The sequence below is a fragment of the Symphalangus syndactylus genome, chromosome 21 (assembly GCF_028878055.3).
Source record: "Symphalangus syndactylus isolate Jambi chromosome 21, NHGRI_mSymSyn1-v2.1_pri, whole genome shotgun sequence".
Classification (NCBI taxonomy): domain Eukaryota; kingdom Metazoa; phylum Chordata; class Mammalia; order Primates; family Hylobatidae; genus Symphalangus; species Symphalangus syndactylus.
The window spans coordinates 74,479,200-74,502,653 of NC_072443.2; the positions used below are offsets into that span (position 1 = coordinate 74,479,200).

General features: G+C 43.7%; 1 protein-coding gene across 2 annotated transcripts in view; it reads left to right on the top strand.

Moving 5' to 3' along the window:
• Positions 1-23,454, top strand: part of FRMD4B (FERM domain containing 4B) — a 379,712-nt gene that overhangs the window by 283,440 nt on the left and 72,818 nt on the right. For both annotated transcript variants that reach the window (XM_055259748.2, XM_055259747.2), the window contains 2 exons: positions 14,483-14,539; positions 15,338-15,360. In XM_055259748.2, coding sequence (XP_055115723.2) covers positions 14,483-14,539; positions 15,338-15,360 — 80 coding nt within the window. The remainder of the gene's footprint in view (positions 1-14,482; positions 14,540-15,337; positions 15,361-23,454) is intronic.

Sequence of the window (23,454 nt, forward strand, 5' to 3'; positions counted from 1 at the left end):
CAGTAATGCCAATGGAGGTCTTGGATCTAAGCAATTAAGAATGGGGTTGCCACTTTGAGAGGCCGAGGTGGGCGGATCACTTGAGGCCAGGAGTTCGAGACCAGCCTGGCCAACATGGCAAAATCCAGTCTCTAAAAATACAAAAATTAGCAGGGAATGGGGGTGTGTGCCTGTAATCCTAGCTACTCAGGAGGCTGAAACATGAGAATCGTTTGAACCTAGGAGGCAGAGGTTGCAGTGAGCCAACATCACGCCACTGCACTCTAGCCTGGGCAACAGAGTGAGACTCTGTCTCAAAAAAAAAAAAAAAAAAAAAAGAATGGGGTTGCCATTCAGTCAGATGGAAAAGGATACAAGTGAGATCAGGAGATGTTTCTTAACTTTGTATTGAAGAATAATATACATATTGAAAAGTGCATATAGGCTGGGTACAGTGGCTCATGTCTGCAATCCTAGCACTTTGGGAGGCCAAGGCGGGTGGATTGCTTAAGCCCAGGGGTTCAAGACCAGCCTGGGCAACATAGCAAGATCCTGTCTCTACAACATATAAAAATGGAAAATTAGCCAGGCATGGTGGCACACACCTTTAGTCCCAGCTATTTGGAATCCTGAGGTGGGAAGATCACTTGAGCCTAGGAGTTTGAGGCTACAGTGAGCCATGATAGTACCACTGCACTCCTGGGTGACAGAGCAAGACCCTGTCTCAAAAAAAAAAAAAAAAAAAAAAAAAAAAAAAGTGCATGTAACTAGCAAACTACCATCAACCTCAAGGAAACAGAAGATTACTGGCACCCAAGAAGCCCCTCCCATTTTCTCTTCCAGTCCTTATTCTGTCTGCTACCATTGCTTTTTTATTTATTTATTTATTTATTTATTTTTGAGACGGAGACTTGCTCTGTCGCCCAGGTTGGAGTGCAGTGGCACGAACTTGGCTCACTGCAACCTCCGCCTCCCGGGTTCAAGCAGTTCTCCTGTCTCAGCCTCCTGAGTAGCTGGGACTACAGCTGCCTGCCACCAAGCCTGGCTAATTTTTGTATTTTTAGTAGAGACGGGGTTTCACCATATTGGTCAGGCTGGTCTCGAACTCCCAACCTCAGGTGATCTGCCCACCTCAGCCTCCCAAAGTGCTGGGATTACAGGCGTGAGCCACCGTGCCCGGCCTACCATTGCTTTTACCAGCGTTTCTTAGTTTTGTCTAACTTTGAACTTTGTATGACAGAAGTCATACAGTATGTATTCTTTTATTGTCTGGCTGTTTTTACTCAAATTATGTTTTTGATATTCATCCATATTCTCGTATGTAGCTGTGCCCAGCTTGTTCAATTTCACTGCTGAATAGTAGTATATAGTATGAATATACTTCATTTACTTATTTGTGGACCGGGCGCGGTGGCTGATGCCTGTAATCCCAGCACTTTGGGAGGCCGAGGCGGGTGGATCACCTGAGGTCTGGGAGTTCGAGACCAGCCTGACCAACATGGAGAAACCCCGGCTCTGCTAAAAATACAAAATTAGCCGGGCACGGTGGCACATGCCTGTAATCCCAGCTACTAGGGAGGCTGAGGCAGGAGAATCGCTTGAACCTGGGAGGCAGAGGTTATGGTGAGCTGAGATTGTGCCATTGCACTCTAGCCCGGACAACAAGAGCAAAACTCCATCTCAAAAAAAAAAAAAAAAAGGTCATTTGTGTACCTTGCAGTATTTGATTATTACAAATAGTACTGCTTTGAAGATCCTAGTGCTTGTCTTTGAGTGGACATATGCAAACATGTCTGCTAGGTATATACTTAGGAGAAAATTGGTGAGCCATAGTGTATATGTATGTTAAGCTTTAGTAGACTGTGCCAAAAAATTGATCCAAACCAACTTATAAGCCAGGTGTGGTGGTTCATGCCTGTAATCCTAGCATTTTGGGAGGCCGAGGTGGGTGGATCACTTGAGGCCGGGAGTTCAAGACTAGCCTGGCCAACATGGTGAAACCCCATCTCTACTAAAAATACAAAAATTAGCTGGGCATAGTGGCAGGCGCCTGAAATCCCAGCAACTCAAGAGGCTGAGGCATGAGAATAGCTTGAACCCAGGAGGCAGAAGTTGCAGTGAGCCAGTATCGCGCCACTGAACTCCAGCCTGGGTGACAGAGTGAGACTCTGTCTTAAAAAAATAAAAATACGGCAGGCACGGTGGCTCACGCCTGTAATCCCAGCACTTTGGGAGGCCGAGGAGGGCTGATCATAAGGTCAAGAGTTCGAGACCAGCCTGGCTAACATAGTGAAACCCCGTCTCTACTAAAAATACAAAAATTAGCCAGGCATGGTGGCACACGCCTGTATTCCCGGCTATTCGGGAGGCTGAGGCAGGAGAATTGCTTGATCCCAGGAGGCGGAGGTTATGGTGAGCCGAGATCGTGCCACTGCACTCCAGCCTGGGTGACAGAGGGAGACTCCGTCTCAAATAAATAAATAAAATGAAAATTTAAAAATGTCTGCTTTCAAAGGAAACAAAAACAATACCAACTTAGAGTCCACCAGCCATGTATGAGAGCTGTGCAGTAAGATATAACGTCTGTTTCATGTAATGCAGCCAGATATACCATGCACATTGCAAAGAACTACACAAAAATATTAGTTAGAGACAATTTTACTATAAGCCTAGAAAATGGAAATAAATTAACTAAAACTTGTTAACATTATTAGCTTTGGTGAGACATTGGTTACAAGTTAAATACACTATAAGTAGTAATAATCCTGCATGTTAATAATCAGATAATAGCGTGTCCAGAATTGGTGGGTTCTTGGTCTCAGTGACTTCAAGAATGAAGCCGTGGACCCTCGCAGTAAGTGTTACAGTTCTTAAAGATGGCGTGTCCGGAGTTTGTTCCTTCTGATGTTCGGACATGTTCAGAGTTTCTTCCTTCTGGTGAGTTCATGGTCTCACTGGCTTCAAGAGTGAAGCTGCAGACTTTTGCCGGGAGTGTTAAAGCTCTTCAAGAGGGTGTGGACCCAAAGAGTGAACAGCAGCAAGATTTATTGCAAAGAGTGAAAGAACAAAGCTTCCACAGTGTGGAATGTGACCCAAGCAGGTTACCGCTGCCGGCTTGGGCAGCCTGCTTTTATTCCCTTATCTGACCCACATCTTGCTGATTGGCCCGTTTTACAGAGAGCTGACTGGTCCGTTTTGACAGGGTACTGATTGGTGCGTTTACAGTCCCTGAGCTAGACACAGAGTGCTGATTGGTGTATTTACAATCCTCCAGCTAGATGTAAAAGTTCTCCAAGTCTCCACTAGATTAGCTAGACACACAGCACTGATTGGTGCATTTACAAACCTTTAGCTAGACACAGAGTGCTGATTGGTGCATTTACAATCCTCTAGCTAGACATAAAAGTTCTCCAAGTCCCCACCAGATTAGCTAGATACAGAGTGCTGATTGGTGCATCCACAAACCCCAAACTGATTGGTGCATATACAGACATAAAAGTTCTCCAAGTCCCCACTTGACTCAGGAGCCCAACTGGCTTCACTTAGTGGATCCCGTGCAGGGCCTGCGGTCGGAGTTGCCCGTCAGTTCTGCACCAGGCACCTGCACTCCTCAGCTCCTGGGCAGTGGATGGGACCAGGCCCTGCAGAGCAGGGGGCAGAGCCCATTGAGGAGGATCGGGCCACGCGGGAGCCCACCACGGGGGACTCAGGCATGGCGTGCTGCAGGTCCCAAGCCCTGCCCGGTGGGGAGGTGGCTGAGGCCAGGCGAGAATTCGAGCACGGCGCAGGTGGGCCAGCAATGCTGGGGGACCCAGCGCACTCTCCACAGCTGCTGGCCCGGGTGCTAAGCCCCTCACAGCCCAGGACTGGCGGGGACGGCCGGCCGCTCTGAGTGCTGAGGCTGCAGAGCCTGTGCCCACCCGGAACTCGCGCTGGCTCCTGAACGCCCTGCACAGCCCTGGTTGCTGCCGGCGTCTCTCCCTCCACACCTCCCGGCAAGCACAGGGAGCCGGGTGCAGCCTCAGCCAGCCCAGAGAGGGGCTCCTGCAGCGCAGCGGCAGGCTTAAGGGCTCCTCAAGCAGGGCCAGAGTGGACACCAAAGCCGAGGGGGCACCGAGAGAGAGCGAGGCCTGCTAGCATGTTGTCACCTTTCAATAGGATGAAAAAAAAGCATTTGCTATACATTTGTATAGCAAAATGTAAAATACTGAATATTAATCCTCACATAGGATGCGTGTGATATTTGTAGGTATATCACAAAACTTTATGATCACTATAAAGTGATTTCATTAGCCAGGCATGGTGGCCAGTGCCTGTAGTCCCACCTACTTAGGAGGGTGCCGCCAAAGGATCTCTTGAGCACATGAGTTTGACGTTACAATAAGCAGTGATTGCACCACTCCACGTTAGCCTGGGTGACCCCATTTCTAAAACAAATAAAAAAAGGTGATTTCAATAGAAATGTGCTCTGGTTGCAAAGAGGAAGACAAATTATTATTTCTTTTTTAAAACTTGACAAGATCATTTTAAAATTTCTTTGAAAATAAGAGAATGTCAAAGATTCATATGGAAAATTAAAGCACTTATCCTATCAGATATTGACACATATTGTAATGAACAGTGATTAAATGTTATGGAACTATGTAAAACTTGAACAGTGAACCAGAGCAAAGGAGAGAATCTAATAATAGATACATGAATTTAAGCAACATGGCAAACGTTAGTGTGGAGAATAACATTAAGAGAGTCTTTGGATGCTATGCTTTGTGACAAATGCTTGACATTCATCCTTTATTGAATGCTCTTAAACCAGGGGTCCCCAACCCCCTGGCCACAGGCTGCTACCAGTCCATGGCCTGTTAGGAACCGGGCCACACAGCAGGAGATGAGCAGCAGGTGGGTGAGCGAGCGAAGCTTCATCTGTATTTACAGCCGCTCCGAATCACTCACATCACCGCCTGAGCTCTGCCTCCTGTCAGATCAGCAGCAGCATTAGATTCTCATAGGAGCGTAAACCCTATTGTGAACTGCACATACACGGAATCTAGGTTGCCCACTCCTTATGAGAATCTAGTGCCAGATGATCCGTCGCTGTCTCCCATCACCCCCAGGTGGGATGGTCTAGTTACAGGAAAACAAGCTCAGGGCTCCTGCTGATTCTACATTGTGGTGAATTGTATAATTATTTCATTACTGTAATAATAATAGAAATAAGGTGTACAATAAATGTAATGTACTTGAATTATCCCGAAACCATCCCCCAATCCTGGTCCTTGGGAAAATTGTCTTCTACAAAACTGGTCCCTGGTGCCAAAAAGGCTGAGGAGTGCTGCTCCAAATAACTTAGTAAAGTTAGCATTATCTTCCATTTTGCAGACGAGGAGCTGAGTTTCAGAAAAAATAACTTTCTCATGGCCCCACAGGTTCTTCCAGTGGGGAGACTGGTCCCAGTCCAATCAGACTTCACAGACTAGGAGAAGGGCATGTCAAAGAGAACAGATTGAAGGACACAATTTGTACCTAGTAGATAAGACAAAGGGTTAATAATGTTAGTAATGTATACACAACTCAGATCAAACATAGATTCTCAAATAGGCAAGTAAACAAAGGCTCATTTCACATATGGGTAATAGTAAATAATATGCATTTGCAGGGGAAATACTCAAATGGGTTAGTAATTTTAAAATTGCTCAAACCAGTAAAGGTGATATCGAAAAAAAAACTGCAAATTGAAATTGTTTTTCAGGATTATTTTATACTTTTTTAACTAGCAAAATAAGTGTATTGATTTGATATAGTTTGTAGAAATATATATGTTTCCCTAAGATGAAAACATTAGTGAAAATGTTTGATTTTGCTATCTTGTTCTGGCTGATGATTACATGAGTAACAAACACATGTCAAAATGTATTGAGCTGTGCACTGAGACTTGTGCATTTTACTGTATGTACCTCAATAAAAAAAAATTAAATACTGAATATACTGGCTGGGCGCAGTGGCTCACGCCTGTAACCCCAGCACTTTGGGAAGCTGATGGAGGAGGATTGCTTGAGCCCAGGAGTTCAAGACCAACCTGGGCAACATGGCAAAACCCTGTCTCTATAAAAAATACAAAAATTATGGCCAGGCACGGTGGCTCACACCTGTGATCCCGGCACTTTGGGAGGCTGAGGTGAGCAGATCACTTGAGGTCGGGAGTTTGAGACCAGCCTGGCCACATGGCAAAACTCTGTCTCTACTAAAAATACAAAAAAAAAAATAGCCCAGTGTGGTGGCACGCACCAGTAGTCCCAGCTATTAGGGAGGCTGAGGCAGGATAATTGCTTGAACCCAGGAGGCAGAGGCTGCAGTGAGCTGAGATCGCACCATTGCACTCCAGCCTGGATGACAGAGTGAGACTCCATCTCAAAAACAAAACAAAAGTTAGCCAGGCATAGTGATACACACCTGTAGTCCCGGCTACTCAGGAGGCGGAGGTGGGAGAATTGCTTGAGCCTGGGAAGTCGAGACTGCAGTAAGCCAGGATAGCACCACTGCATTCCAGCCTGGGTGACAGAGAGAGACTCTGTCTCAAAAAAAAAAAAAAAAAAAAAAGCCAATCCTGAACATATTAAAATACAGTAAGTGATGAAATTAGCGTTATTTATAAGTAAGAAAATAAAGGTAGAAATAACTAGATGCTGCCAACATTAAGGTTAGTATAAAATATTTAGCATGGTTAGTATAAAGCATTTAACCCACAAATTTATAATTCAACTTCTCCTAAGAGCTAAAGTAAAGAGGGAGTTAAAATCACTTACATAACTCAGAGTGGTCATTAAGGTAAAAAGCTGCTCAGAAGGGGCACAGTCAATACTGATATGAAAAATCAGAAACTTCTCCCATGGGTCCTCCCAATGGGATATCATATTGTGTAATAAACAATGTTGTCAACAACACACTGGAGGTGTTAAAATAATGAGTTCTGAGGGTTGTTACTTATATTGTTTTTCAACATAAGCCAGTGGAGTCATGCCAGAACACAGTTCCAAAAAGGCAATTTTACCTGGATGAGCCCTTATGCTTTATATAGGTTTCTGATTATTCTAGCCTAACCCAAGAATAAAACTTAGAGAATCTAGAGAAGTGGTTCTCAACCAGGGGCCATTCTGAGGACATCTGGCAATGTCTACAGATGTTTTCAGTTGTCACAGCTAGGGGTAGGCTGCTATTGTCACCTAGTGAGTAGAGGCCAGGGATGCTGCCTACCACCCTATAATGCCCAGGGCAGCCTCACAATGAAGAATTCTCTCACTCAAAATATCAGTTGTGCTGTTGTAAAACCCTGATCTAGAAGAATGAATGGGCATTATATCACTGAGACCATCCCCCATAAAGATTACCTCTAACAACTAGCTTGGACAAAAAGGGAGAAAATGATGTACCCAAAGGATGTGAGTAGGAGTGGGGTGCAAATGTAGTAGCTATGGCCTGGCTTTCTAGGGGGCATAATAACTCCTGGAAAATAGGCATCAGCACAGAGGAATATGTTTCTATGGCTTGGGAAGAATCGCCTTGTAGGGTAGTAGAGGTCTTCAGTGTTGGCATGGCTCCTCCACCACCAGCCTAATTGTATAAAAACCAGTGTGGGTCACCAGGGCCATGGCTCACTCCTGTAATCCCAGCACTTTGGGAGGCCAAGGCAGGCGAATCACTTGAAGTCAGGAGTTCGAGACCAGCCTGGCCAACATGGTGAAACCCCATCTCTACTAAAAATACAAAAATTAGCCAGGTGTGATAACATGTAATTGTAATCCTAGTTACTCAGGAGGCTGAGGTGAGAGGATCACTTGAACCCGGGCAGCAGAGGTTGCAGTGAGCTGAAACTGTGCCACTGCACTCCACCCTGTGAGATAGAGTGAGACTCCATCTCAAAAACAAACAAACAAAAACCGTGTGGGTTTCTCTGACCCAGCATATTCCTACCTCCATGTAGATCTATCTCAGGAGACATGAGATGTGAGTTAAACTCCAGGCAGCTGCATGCACTCACTCATTTGTGTCCTTATCACATCTGTTCTTTGCAATGTTTGTTGGCTTGGCAGTAAACCAAAGTGAGAGCATCCTAGACAGCGTCCAAATAGTATCCCCTCACACCTTTTATTTTTTTTAAGGACAGGTCTCACTGTGTCACTCAGGCTGGAGTCCAGTGGCGCAATCACAGCTCACAGCAGCCTTTAACTCCTTGGCTCAAGCAATCCTCCCACCTCAGTCTTCTGAGTAGCTGGGACTACAGGTGCAAGCCAGAGCACCCTGCTTGAGTATCATTCTTGTCAATTTTTGAACTGTAAAAGCTTTGAAGTCTGGCTCTGCTCAGCAGTGGATACAGTTGACTACCAACGTCAAGTAGCTCCTTTCCATCTGTGGTCATTGATTTCCTCTAGGTCACATCTTCCCGACTTTGCCCCCAGAGAGAGACAGAGAGACAGAACTTTCTTCCTTTTGGTCTAATTCAGAAAATCCTGGAGTGGGTCCCTGGAGCAGCTTCCATCCTTCCCCCAAAAACTGATCATGTATTTCTACTAGAGCCAGTAGGGAAAGAAGTAATTATCCAAAATAATGGAATTGTCTGCTCAAAAAAAGAGAAGGGTACTTGCCAGTCACAACTGATATCCACCACTCCAGGAATATATGTCCATATTTTTCTTTTTGCATACTTTTTTTTTTAAGAGGTGGGGTCTTGCTTTGTTACCCAAGCTGGAGTACAGTGGCACAATCACAGCTCACTGCAGCCTTGAATGCCTGGGCTCAAGCGATCCTCCCCACTCTACCTCCTGAGTAGCTAGGACTACAGGCATATACCACTCACTGGACCCGGCTTCGAACTTTTATTATGAGACAATTTCAAACTTACAGAAGAGTTGAAAGAATGGTACCAAAAGATGTCAGTATGTCTGCCAAACCAAATTTACCAGTTTTAAACATTTGGCCCCATTTGCACTTTCTCCTTTCATATGTAAATTTTTTGACCCACTTGAAAGTAAGTTATAGACATCATACCTATTTATCCCTAAATATTTTCATTGTATATTTCCTAAGATCAAGGACATCCCGTATATGACCTAATTACAACGATCACATTCAGAAAATTTAACACTGAACCTCTACTATTTATTGCCTAATACACAGTCCAGTTCTCCCGGTAATGTCCTTGTAATATTTCCTCCTGATCTGGGATAGCATGCTGCACTTAGTTGTTATGATTCTTCAGTCTCCTTTACGTTGGAACCTCTTTTTTCATATTCATCATATTGACATTTTAGAAGAGTATGAGCCAGATGTTTTATAGAATATCCCTCAGATTGGATCTGTCTCATGGTTCCTCATGACTGGATCTAGTAATGCATTGTTGACAGGAATGCCACACCATGGTGTGCTGGAGCCAGCTTGTACCATCTCATGAGAGCTAATTCTCACATCTCTTTCCAACTCCATGTTCTGTGATGTTATATTGGTAGCCTGAAATCAGCCATGGTGGGAGAATTTACACTGCTGACGTCAACTAATGCTACAAATCAGACCTTTCCCAGCCCCCAGTTTCCAGTTGTGAAACATTTTCATTTCATAGGATAAGTGGGGTCGTGTCATTCTCCATGCATACCTTACGATCAGGAGGCTTATGAAGCTGATCTATCCCATTATTGGCAGTATCTCATCACAGAGTTGAGATGGTATGTGTCAGCTTCCCCTTGGAAGAGGTACTGTTTTCCCTTTTGTGATTAATAAGTAATCTATGGAGAGGTATTTGTGATGACGTAAATATCCTGTCCTGTTTCTCATCAAACTTTCACTCAAAAGTTGTGAGTTTTGGCTGGGTGCGGTGGCTCATGCCTGTAATCCCAGCACTTTGGGAGGCTGAGGCAGGTGGATCACCTGAGGTCAGGAGTTTGAGACCAGCCTGGCCAACGTGGTGAAACCTCATCTCTACTAAAAAAATACAAAAATTAGTTGGGCATGGTAGCGGGCCCCTGTAATCCCAGCTACTTGGGAGGCTGAGGCAGGAGAATCACTTGAACCCAGGAGGCGGAGGTTGTGGTGAGCCGAGATCACGCCACTGCACTCCAGCCTGGGCGACAGTATGAGACTCCATCTAAAAAAAAAAAAAAAGTTGTTTTTTGTTGTTTTATTTTTTCTTTTTGAGACAGGGTCTTGATCTGTTGCCCAGGTTGAAGTGCAGTGGCATGATCACGGCACACTGCAGCTTCGACATCCAGGCTCAAGCCATCCTCCCACCTCAGCATCCCTAGTAGTGGGAATATAGACATGAGCCACCACACCCGGCTAATTTTTGATATTTTGTAGAGCAGGGTTTCACTATGGTGCCTGATCTCAAACTCCTGAGCTCAAGCAGTGCCCCCACCTCAGCCTCCCAAAGTGCTGGGATTATGGGTGTGAGCCACTGAGCCAGACTTCAATAAATCGTTTTTATTTATTGAAGATTATTGCCTGAATCAATTAGTACTAGATAAGTGCAAGGGTAATTTTCTTTCTTTTTCATTTCTCTACATTTATTTGTTGGTGTTCTACAAGTTAATTTTAAAGACTTCTACTTAAAATAGATAATTAGTAGTAGGCTTGGAAACAAACTGAGGTGTCCCAGTAGTTTCTCAAGTATGTCTAAATCCTAAGTATTTGTGACCACAGTATTAATATTCATTGCTGTAGCACAGATAAGTTTCCATGAAGTACTGATCCAAATGGGAAGAGCAGAATCAGTCTTAAGAAATATTTTCCCAGCAGGGCGTGGTGGCTCACGCCTGTAATCCCACCACTTTGGGAGGCCGAGGCGGGCGGATCATGAGGTCAGGAGATCGAGACCATCCTGGCTAACACGGTGAAACTCCGTCTCTACTAAAAACACAAAAAATTAGCCGGGCGAGGTGGCGGGCGCTTGTAATCCCAGCTACGCGGGAGGCTGAAGCAGGAGAATGGCGTGAACCCCAGGGGGCGGAGCCTGCAGTGAGCCGAGATCGCGCCACTGCAGTCCAGCCTGGGCGACAGTGAGACTCCGTCTCAAACAAAAAACAAAAAACAAACAAACAAAAAAGAAATATTTCCCCCCTCTACTGCGAGAGCATATGTTGATAACATACAGTCCCAGCAACAGTGGAGGTAGCATTTGGATTCATTTTTCCACAGCCTCACCTGTTTCCAGTTTTTACCAAAAACATACCTTTGGAGGATTCCTGATGAGACATTTGCACTGGAGTCATAAAAGCTTAACTAGTACATGGTAGAGTGGAAAGAGCACTGGACAGGGAGTCCAGAGTGCCATGTTCAGGGGGATTGAACATTACACTTCATCTTCCTGATCCTCATTGCCTCCCATCACCTGCAAAAAAAAAAAAAAAAAAAAAAAAAAAAAATCATATTTTCACTAATTTCCCTTTCAAGCCCCAAAACTGTCTTTGATTCTGTTCTCCTACTTGGCATTCAAAACCTAGAATTCACCTCATTAGCCTGGTGTCTTGGTCAACTGAGCCAAGAAGCCAAGGACAAAAATGAGATGTCCTGTGTGGCATCTGAACCCAGTGACCTACTGATTGAATTTATAATCCAGCTAAATTAGCCATGAGGGGGCACCAGGACTTGATACTGTTCATATTACCTTTGTGCATTCAGCCACATCATCTGACTCACTTCTCTGGTTCTCTTTGTTTATCCATGATAGTCATGGAAACCCACTGAAGGATCCCATTACCTCTCTCTTTGAGGAGATCCTTCTCTCAAGTGTTGGCTTGCCTGGTACCTATAAGGTTACCTCTGTTGCCATGGTTGGGAGTAAAAGAAATGTTCCATCCTGGGCAGACGGCACTTCCAAAACAGCTTTTACACTTCAGGCTTGAAATCTTGGAGTTCTTTATAAGTCTTGATTAAATTTCACCAAATGAAATTGCAGAGAACTGGGCAAATAGTGTTACACCTGATTGATGTATTGTTTAGTAAACTCCGTGAATGAGTCCAAGAACGTTGGCAGGCAGTATTAGGACTCAACATTTGTTGCCTGGGATTTCTAGAACAGTGATTGTTCAATGGAAGGTGAGGTAGGGGCTGAGGGTTTTAAAAGAATATGGGCCTTTGCCAAAGCATGCGTTCTCTTCTCTTCCTGGAACAAGATTTTGCTAGAGCCCACTCCTTCACCGCACCATCACCCTCCTCCACCAGAACTGTATTGGGGCCACTTGTGTAGGTGGAAAAGTCCACAGGTGAGTTGGATATTTTCCTCCCTACTCTTCTGGAGCTGTCTGAGCTTGGTACTTGTCTTGCTCATTTCCTCATTTCAGCATTTTTAATACTTAATAACCCTTCTAAAGTAGAAAATTATTTGGCTGCTTCCCTAAGAATATCTGCTGTAGGTTTTTCTGTCTGCTGAACTTCCATTTACTAAATTGAAAAGTTGGTGTCTGAAATATTTTTCAGGTGACTTGTCTGAGGTTCTGATGAGGCAAAGTGGGGTCGTGGAATGTCGGAGGAGTTGGCAGTAATTTTCAATTTACTTTGTTCATCTTTAGCGTTTTTAACATCTTAAGTAATTTTTTCTTCTCTAAGATTTTAAGACACATTTGACTTTGATTTTGAGTTCCTGCCTAATTTCAAACCCAATGATGTTTTTGAGTTCTCCTGTTAGCCGTCCTCCCTTGCCGTGAGTTTCTTTTTCTTTGAACTAAGGAATGTATCCTTTCTAAAATTTAATCTTGATCAACACCCACCTCACCTGTTGGATGAACCGCCTCATCGTCTTTCACCAGATTGGAAAACCACCATCTCCTGCCTGAAAGGCAGAGGGCGGTTGACTTCTACAATCAACCTGGCTTCCCTTTGATTTTGTAATCTGTTTCTAGAGATTATGGGCGAGCTTTGAATTCCAAGGCTCTGGGCCTGTCAGCCTTTGAGGCAAAAAACTTTGAAGCAAAAAACTTTGAAGCAGATCCTCTCCTCAGGTTTCAGAAGGGTGGCCTGTGTGTTAGAGGATGAAATCAATTTGTTTTCATCTTGTAACATAAGGGAAACATGAATAATTATCACTGCTGGCATTGTAACACCCTGGGGTTTTTATTTGCTCATTTTATTTTATGGGTTTTAAAATAATTATTGTTTGTTTTTTGAGAACCCTCATCAAATCACGTGGAAACCTGAGAGAAAAGCACAATCCTTTCAGAAATCCTCACTGAGCATAACTACCTCTGTGAACCTGTCTATTGTATATTTACTTTAAAATGACTTAATCTCCCCATTGATGCACTTGGTATAACTAGGAAACACTCCAGCTCAGATTCAAGAGGTGGAAGGGAGGAAGAAAGAATGCAGGGCAATTTCCAGGAATTACATGTTCTTAAATACTATGCCCTTTCAAGTCCTAATTATACAGGACTTAGGCAATAATGGGGTTAAGTGGAATTGTTTTTGCATATGTTAAAACTTACAAGCTAACATTACCACTAAAACCTGTTTTTAAAATAAAGATACCTCTATACCATTCATTGTTACAATATGGTTCAGTAATAATATTTCATGTATCATCACAATTTAAAAAATATAAACGTGCATATGAGTATTATTGTTAGAGCTATACCCTTTCTGCACATATCTATGCATCCCTACTGGGCTACTGAAAAAGCTTTTTTTTTTTTTTTTTGGTAGAGATGAGGTCTCTCTATGTTGCCCAAGCTGGTCTCAAACTCCTGGCCTCAAGTGATCCTTCTCCCTCAACCTCCCAAAGTACTGGGATTACGGGCATGAGCCACTGTGCCAGGCCCTGAAAAAGCATTCTTTACCAAGTCCCAGAGCTCCAATTTTTCTTTCGGGTTTTGAATGTTTAAAAAAAAAAAAAAAAAGGAAAATTGATAAATTAGAGTTCCTCAAACTTCAATATAAATCAACAGAATCTTAGTCTTCAAAGCATTTGCTGTAACTGATTTTTAAGGCCTCACATTTTATCTATAATAGTACAAATATGAACTCAACAATGTGTCATTGACACAGAAGTGAATTTATATTCTTAATAATATTTGCATTGTGTGTATACTGAAATAACCATACTATAACACAGGGGAAAAAATTTATCCCAGGAAAACACTCAACAAATGAATCTAGGAAATTCTGCAGAGTGCTTAAAAATGAACTTGCAGAGATAAAAATTTTTCATTTAGAAGTTTTCTGAATGTTTAGCCTCAAAGTCATTCCCATTTCTTCCTGAATACTGCTCTCTAAACATAATCCCTCACCACAGCTATTTAAAACACACACACACACAGACACACACACACACACACACACACACAGTGGTTTCGCCTTAACCCTCAATAAGTCTCTCCACACCCCCCACTTTCCCCTGCAATGGTATGATCTGCATTTGATCGTAAACTGGAGGTGCCAAGCTGTGACAGCTTCCTCAACTTCAGAGCCATTTGCTAGAATCTAGGACAGTCCCATGTTCAATGATGCTTTCCTTTTCCATCAACAGGGGCAAATCGAAGTAGACAGCGAAACCATCTTCAAGTTAGCAGCGTTTATTTTACAGGTAAGATTGGACAAACTGCCTCTTAGCAGCTCCCTTGTGTTTGTTCGTTTTTGTTAACTGCCCGCAACTCTGAAACTTTTGCATGGGGCAGTGACTGTTGGATTTTTAAGCCAGTTAGTTGTTTGCTGATGAAAAATGTGAGCCACCGTCTTCTGCTTTAGAATAGTTTGCATGAGCTGCGATGTGATATTGTGAGTCTCAAAGAAAAATGAAATTTAGACTGCTCTGAAGGAAAAGAGTTAAACCCGTATTCCTGGAAGAGAGCTCTGGGATACTTGAATTTGGGAGGCAGCAGTTGTTACAACAGCTGTAATTTTCATTTAAATTTAGTAACTTTTGTATACATTTTCTTGTGGTCCAGTAAAAGAGCCCTTTAGTTCTTAAAGGCATTAGTCTGTTTCCATGCTGGTTTAAAAAGTAAAGGGAAAACAAATAGTATGTGTCGGTTTACCTTTATTGTGGTTTAAAAGGTCTTCCTCCAGTCTAAAAAGTGTGCCACTTGAATGAAAAGCATTTATCATGTGATCTTAAAAACATACAGTGAGAAATAATTATTTGTGCTTTTTCACATATATATGTTTCTTTTATTAAGAATAAGGAATATTCCTAACAGGACAGTCAGGGTTTTCTTATCAATGCCTAATTCTTCTTATGGCTATAGGGAGAGCATTCCTGAGAAACATTCTTCAAAACAAAACTCAGGAACTTTAAGAGGGGAAAGTAATCAAGATAAAACTCATTTAGCTTAACAAAAATACATATTGATCAGCTCTATTTGTTTTTGTTTGTTGTTTTTAGGAAGCCAAGGGAGATTATACCAGGTAATGCTTTTCTTTTCTGATATTACTATGCAAAATAACCCTAAAGAATCATTTTATGCGGTTATTTTAAATAACAATGGATACAAAATCAAAGGAAAGTAGATCTCTAAGGCAGGAGACTGAGATCGCTTCGCTCTTCAAATACAGACCTATTCTTTTTGTGAATGAATCAGGGAATGATGCTTTCTTATAGTTTTTCAAGCCAGAATGACAGCGAATTATAACCAGAAGCTCTCCAAAGTTCTGTTTTCTGTCATCTGTTAATTAGTGAGATGAAGAAATCTATAAAAAGCTTTGATAGCTAATGCTGATAAAAAAAAAAAAACTTACAATAATCTTGTGTTCGAAGAGTTATAATGTATGCACAAAAAGATTTAATCCATCAGCTGCTTAGTTAAGGGATTAATAGGGGCTTTCTTTCGCAGCTGCCCTGAAGGGGCCTCACCCTTCATACACTTGACCTAACAGTTGTATTGTTGCTGCGGAGACATTTAATGGTTCTAACTGCCTCACTGGCCACATCCACAGAGAGTGTTTATATTTGAATTCACCCTCTACCTGCTCCATTCTATCCTTTTAACGCAATCGTTGGAGTTGTAGAGAAACAGTTAAAGGGTGGAGGCAATGCTTCCCTTTGTAGGCCAATGACCCCTTTGAAAGCCTGGCCTCTACGATGTTAATGTTCGACTCCTGGTAGACGTTACTCGTAGATTATTTACAGATCACCTAGCACTCATTCCCAGCCAAGTCTTTGAATAATGTGCCCCTTAACGGACTAACAAAATAATGCCTTCCAACCTTGAAAACTTCCAGTTACGGAGTTGTACTTCACTTTGGAAACTCCCAACACTCTCGTCATCTTCCCGTTCGTCTTTGGTAGAATGTTCAAGGATGCCACATAAAACAGCATGATTCCTCACCACAATCTCCCACCAGTTCTGTTTTGTGCTCTCTCTCTCTCTCTGTATGTATATGTGTGTGTGTGTATTTACATTTTTCTAAGTTAAGAAATTTGAAGAAGTCATGAAAATCAAACACAAATTGTTTTTAATGGAAAGAAAAGGGCAGGAGATTTAAAAAAAAAAAAAAAGAGGATAAGGTAGTTTATAGACCATTAGTATCACTAAAGGCTCACACCTGAGGCCGGGTGTGATGGCTCATGCCTATAATCCCAGCACTTTGGGAGGCCAAGGAGGGAGGATCAGTTGAGGCCAGGAATTCCAGACCAGCCTGGCCAACATGGTGAAACCCTGTCTCTACTACAAATATAAAAATTAGCTGGGTGACCGGGCACAGTGGCTCACGCCTGTAATCCCAGCACTTTGGGAGGCCAAGGCTGGTGGATCACGAGGTCAGGAGATAGATACCATCTTGGCTAACACGGTGAAATCCCGCCTCTACTAAAAATACAAAAAAATTGGCCAGGCGCGGTGGCGGGCGCCTGTAGTCCCAGCTACTTGGGAGGCTGAGGCAGGAGAATGGCGAGAACCCGGGAGGCGCAGCTTGCAGTGAGCCAAGATAGCGCCACTGCAGTCCGGCCTGGGCAAAAGAGCGAGACTCCGTCTCAAAAAAAAAAAAAAAAAAATTAGCTGCGCATGGTGACAGGCACCTGTAATCCCAGCTACTCAGGAGGCTAAGGCAGGTGAATTGCTTGAACCCGGGAGGCGAAGGTTGCAGCGAGCCAAGATCACGCCACTGCACTGCAGCCTGGGTGACGGAGTGAGACTCAAAGCTATTATGTCTCTACTGTTGTCTTTCCCAGAAAAGCTATGTTTCCTGGGAATATCAGATATGCAAGGAACACAGTCATTTACGGGGGTGATTTTTAAAAAACAACCCTGGATAAGAAATCATATGGGGGTGATTCTAAAGTCAATGTGTAAATGACAGTTTCGGGGCCCAAAAGCTCACACTCAATGGATTGCTAACCCACCTTCCCCACTTAGCCCCAGTCAAGCCTGTGACTGACACCCACTGAGCCTCAGTTTCATCGGTAAAATGGTACCTTTCCCATAAAACTGTCATGAGAATCAAATGTATGTAAACGTTGCCCAGGGCAACATCTGGCTTATAGCAAGTAATCTACACCCTTGGGCTATTATTATTAATTTAGTTATTATTATCCTCATTATTACTATCATCCTGTCTGGTCTCTTAGCTACCTCTGATGAGACTTTTGAGACTCAGGTTGGTCTGAAGAAGCTGTAATAACCTATAGTTGTGGAGGAGGTGGAGAATAGAAAGAGAAAGGTTAATTTCACAAACCTTCCTTAGGGAAGATCCCTTACCTGAGGCAAAGGAAGGCCTAAAAGGGACAGTCCTTCAGTTGTTCAAACATTTGAGCCCCAGGACATCAGGGTTGGTGAGTTAATTCTGGGCAAGCCCAGTCCAGACCTTTGCCTTCACTTGAGCTTGTTCCTGGTGGTTTTCCTGAGTGATCACGAGGTTGCAGTGGCGCACACTGTTTTGAAATTGTCCAAACTACACTAAGTAGTGGAGAAAGCCTGGGACTGGAAATCACGCAGACTGGCAGCATCCCTCTCAGCCTCAGTTCCCTCATCTGTAAATTGGGGTTAATCAAAACAATGGCTTTGCCGCTTGGTTTTGAGGAGATGTGAGAGCACTTTGCAAATTACCATGCTCTCACTATCTGATCTTCTCCTCCCCTGAATAGAGAGGATATGTTTTTCCTCCAAAGTTTTGTTCTAAAAGTCCTCTTTGTTTTTGTTTTGTTTTATTTTGTTTTTGTTTTGTTTTATTTTGTTTTTGTTTATTTTTGAGATAGAGTATTGTTCTGTCACCCAGGCTGGTGTGCAGTGGCATGATCTTAGTTCACTATAACCTCCACCTCCTGGCTCAATCAGTTCTTTCATCTCAGCCTCCTGAGTTGCTGGGACTACAGGTACACAACATCATTTTTTGTAGAAACACGGATTCACCATGTTACCCAGGCTGGTCTCAAACTCCTGGGCTCAGCTGATCTGCCTATGTTGGCCTCCCAAAGCACTGAGATTACAGGCGCAAGCCATCGCACCCTGCCTTGTTATAAAACTCTTCTGAGAAAATCAGGCACCGGGCGCCGAGCGCAGTGGCTCACGCCTCTAATCCCAGCACTTTGGGAGGCCAAGGCAGGCAGATCACCTGAGGTCAGGAATTCGAGACCAGCCTGGCCAACATGGAGAAACCCCGTCTCTACTAAAAATACAAAATTAGCTGGGCATGGTGGCACATGCCTGTAATCCCAACTACTTGGGAGGCTGAGGCAGGAGAATTGCTTGAAACCGGGAGGCAGAGGTTGTGGTGAGCCTAGATCACGCCATTGCACTCCAGCCTGGGCAACAAGAGTGAAACTCTGTCTCAAAAAAAAAAAAAAAAAAAATTAGCCTGGCCCAGTCACACACGCCTGTAGTCCCAGCTACTTGGAAGGCTGAGGCGAGATAATTGCTTGAACCCAGGAGGTGGAGGTTGCAGTGAGCCAAGATGGTGCCACTGCACTCCATCCTGGATGACAGAGTGGAACTCTATCACAAAAAAAGAAAAAAGAAAAGAAAAGAAAAAGAAAATCAGGCAAGGCCAGGTGCAATGGCTCACTCCTGTAATCCCAGCATTTTAGGAGGCCAAGATGGGCAGATCACTTGAGGCCAGGAGTTTGAGACTAGCCTGGCCAACATGGCAAAACCTTGTCTCTACTAAAAATACAAAAGTTAGCTGTGCATGGCAGCACACACCTGTAATACCAGCTCCTGGGGAGGCTGAGACACAAGAATCGCTTGAACCTGGAGGTGAAGGTTGCAGTGAGCTAGAGATCGTGCCACTGCACTCCAGCCTGGGCAACACAGCAAGACTCTGTCTCTAAAAAAAAAAAAAAGAAAGAAAAAGAAAGAAAAAAACGAAAAGAAAGGCAAAATAAAATACCATGAGGCTATGTTGTACTGGTTAAAGCAAAGACTGTGGAACCAGACAGCCTGATTCAAATGCCAGGTTGGCGCTACTTATTACCTGTGTAATCTTGAACAAATTACTTAAAATCTCCAAGCCTCAGTTTCCTCATCTGTAAAATGGGACTTATAATACACACTCCATAGGATTGCTGTGAGGATTAAATTAATTAATATTGCACTTGTACTTAGAACAGTTCCTGCAGTCCATTTTATTTTACCAAATTGTTGGACATGATGGACTCCCCTATTGTTACAAATACTACTTCTTTCCCATATCAATAACGGGAAAAAAGATGTTCATCATGGCCTTATTTATATTAGCTCCTTTCCCCCATAAAGCTAATATAAATAATCCTGTGATGAACATCTATGTGTATTTATTTTTAGTCTTGCTCTGTCACCCAGGCTGGAGTGCACCTCACTGCAACCTCCAACTCCCAGGCTCAAGCAGTTCTCCTGCGTCAGCCTCCCAAGTAACTGGGATTACAGGCACATACCACCATGCCTGGCTAATTTTTGTATTTTTAGTAGAGATGAGGTCTCACCATGTTGGCCAGGCTGGTCTCAAACTCCTGACCTCAGTGATCTGCCCGCCTCATCCTCCCAAAATGCTGGGATTTTTTTTGAGACAGAGTCTTGCTCTGTCGCCCAGGCTGAAGTGCAATGGCGCCATCTTGGCTCACTGCAACCTCCACCTCCTGTGTTCAAGCGATTCTCCTGCTTCAGCCTCCCAAGCAGCTGGGACTACAGGCATTGACACTCTCAAAAAACATGATAAACAAACAAACAAACATTGACCAAAATATGTCCCCAAATACCTTCCTAGGCAAAGTGGCTTTTTCAGTAAAAACAATGACTGAACACCTAATTCTTAAGGCCGCTCTGGTCCACTCCTTATGAATATCCACCTCTTTCTTGAATTGAGCATTTCCGAAGCTGACGTCACCAACAGCCCAGCCTCCAAACCAGCTCCTCTTCCACTGATTCTGTTCTCTCTTGAATGACAGCTCCGTTCTCTCTTGAATGATAGCTCCGTTCTCTCTTGAATGACAGCTCCGTTCTCTCTTGAATGACAGCTCTGTTCTCTCTTGAATGCTCTCTAAGGATTTCCCCTTTCCTTTCCCATCTTTTTTCCACCTGTCAGACAGCTCTCTCCTTTACTTCTGTTGATCAGCACCGCAATTTTCTCAGCCCTCATTCCCTCCCACTCAGCCTGACTGTAAAAGTGTGTGTGTGTGAATTATGTGTTGAGCTAATAATTGAATATTACAGTGTTATTTTATATATTATTTTTTGAGATGGAGTCTCTCTCTGTCACCCAGGCTGGAGTGCAGTGGTGTGGGGTTGCTCACAGCAGCCACCATGCCCAGCTATTGTTTGTATTTTTAGTAGAGACGGGGTTTCACCACGTTGGCCAGGCTGGTCTCGAACTCCTGGCCTCAGGTGATCTGCCCGTCTAGGCCTCCCAAAGTGCTGGGATTACAAGTGTTAGCCACCGTACCTGGCCTAAGACATTATTTAAATGTCCATGTCTGATTTCATTCAGTCGTACCACAATAGCTATTATCTCTTAAAGTAATAAATGTAAACTTTAAGCCCAAAGAGATTGTTACATTGCTGGTGAGTTCTCAGATCTGTTCTGATTCCGGCTTTCCAGCTACCTTCCTCCGACATAGATTTGATCATTGTTTTTTTCTAAAAATCTCTTAATTTCTCATTGCACACAGACACCTGCCCACCACCACCACCACAACCTGGCATTCAAGGCCATACTTGGTTGGCATTACACATTTAATCTCCCATTCTCTGCTGTGCATACTCCTTAGTATCTGCTCATGCCTCTCTTCCTTTTTTCTCCGCGCAGCCCATGCTATCTGCCCTCATGGCTTTGTTCAAACTTCTTCCTAGAATGCCTTTAAAAACAGCAATCCTCCCCTTTTTATTTTTTTTTTTTTTTATTTTTTTTATTTATTTTTTTTTTTGAGACGGAGTCTTTCTCTGTCCCCCAGGCTGGAGTGCAGTGGCGCGATCTCGGCTCACCACAACCTCCACCTCCTGGGTTCACGCCATTCTCCTGCCTCAGCCTCCCGAGTAGCTGGGACCACAGGCGCCCGCCAACACGCCCGGCTAATTTTTTGTATTTTTTAGTAGAGACGGAGTTTCACTGTGTTAGCCAGGATGGTCTCGATCTCCTGACCTCGTGATCCACCCGCCTCGGCCTCCCAAAGTGCTGGGATTACAGGCTTGAGCCACCGCGCCCGGCCCTTCCTCCCCTTTTTATTTTGCTTCCTGCCGTGTTCCCTTCAGAGTATTTTCAGTTAACATTATCACAACCAGTAGGAAACCCTGCTCTCCGAAAGTTAATTAAAATAGTGGAGTGGGGACTTCCATTTTCTTTAAATAGATGACAGTTTGAATTTCCAAGTCAGCCCTTAAACCGCAAAGATAACAGGCTACTTGGGTAACACAACACAGACAAACAGAGAATTCCTGAAAGCTGACACGGCAAGGAGGCAAGGCTTTATCACCCAGCTGCCAGCCACAAATGAGCTTGTAAAAGCAAAGCTTTTTTTTTTTTTTTTTTTTTGGAGGCAGAGTTTCACTCTTGTTGCCCAGGCTGGAGTGCAGTAGTGCGATCTCGGCTCACTGCAACCTCTGCTGTCCGGGTTCAAGCGATTCTCCTGCCTCAGCCTCCCGAGTAGCTGGGATTACATGTGCCTGCCACCATGCCTGGCTAATTTTTGTATTTTTTAGTAGAGACGGGGTTTCACCATGTTGGCCAGGCTGGTCTTGAACTCCTGACCTCGTGATCCACCGTTCTCGGCCTCCCAAAGTGCTGGGATTACAGATTACGGCATGAGCCACTGAGTCCGGCCTTTTTTTTTTTTTTTTTTTTTAATTTTGAGAGGTGAAATTACCAAATAACTATGTGATTAGGGTGCTTCTGCGTGTAAGAAAAAGTGAGTGACTACATTTTGCAATTCAGTGCTGGGTCAGAATGAGAGTATGTTAACACCCAGCTTCAAGTGGGAAGGGAATATTCACAATTTACAGCTGTGCTGCAAAAAAAAAAAAAAAAAAAAAAAAAAAAAAAAAATGCAGCTATTTCCCATGGGAAAGGAATTTCTTTGGATGCCCTGGAGAGTAGTTAACGAAGGGAAGATAAAAACACTTTCAAGAAATTTGCCTCTAGGCCAGGCACGGTGGCTCACGCTTGTAATTCCAGCACTTTGGGAGGCCGAGGCGGGCGGATCACGAGGTCAGGAGATCGAGACCACGGTGAAACCCCGTCTCTACTAAAAATACAAAAAAATTAGCCGGGCGTGGTGGCGGGCATCTGTAGTCCCAGCTACTCGGAGAGGCTGAGGCAGGAGAATGGCGTGAACCCAGGAGGCGGAGCTTGCAGTGAGCCGAGATTGCGCCACTGCACTCCAGCCTGGGTGACAGAGCGAGACTCTGTCTCAAAAAAAAAAAAGAAATTTACCCCTTAGTTCTTACACCTCTGGGGCACTTAAAGCTCTAAAATCTAATTTCATTTCCAGAGCCTTTACCGTCAATGACAATCATAAAAATATCATCTCCCATGGGCAAGGCGCTATGCTGAGTACCCACTGGAATCAATGGGGAAGCTGTAGTGAAGAGAGGAGCTTTGGAATTTAACTGCCTGGGTTCAAATCCAGGCCCAGCCACTTGTTATGTACCTGTGGGTAGTTTGCCTAGCCTCCCTGGAACCATTTCTTTGTCTCAATAAAAAATATTTGCCATTGTTACTGTTATTAATATGTTTAATCCTCACAGCAACCCTGTGATGGCACTATCATTGTCCGCGTTTTATAGATAGGAAAACTGAGCTTTGTAGCTGTTAAGTAGCTTACTATTTAGGTCACATAGCTAGAGAGTGGCAAATTAGGGCTCGAAACCGCATGCATTTTACCACTGTTAGAGGTTTCCTTTTTTGTTTTTCGGGGGTATCACTGTTAGAGGTTTCCTTTTTTGTTTTTCGGGGGTTTTTTTGTTTTGTTTTGTTTTGTTTTTTTGAGATGGCTCCTCGCTCTGTTGCAGGCGGGAGTGCAGTGGTGCAATCGCAGTTCACTGCAAACTCCGCCTCCTGGGATCAAGCAATTCTCCTTGAAATTAGCCACCACGCCTGGCT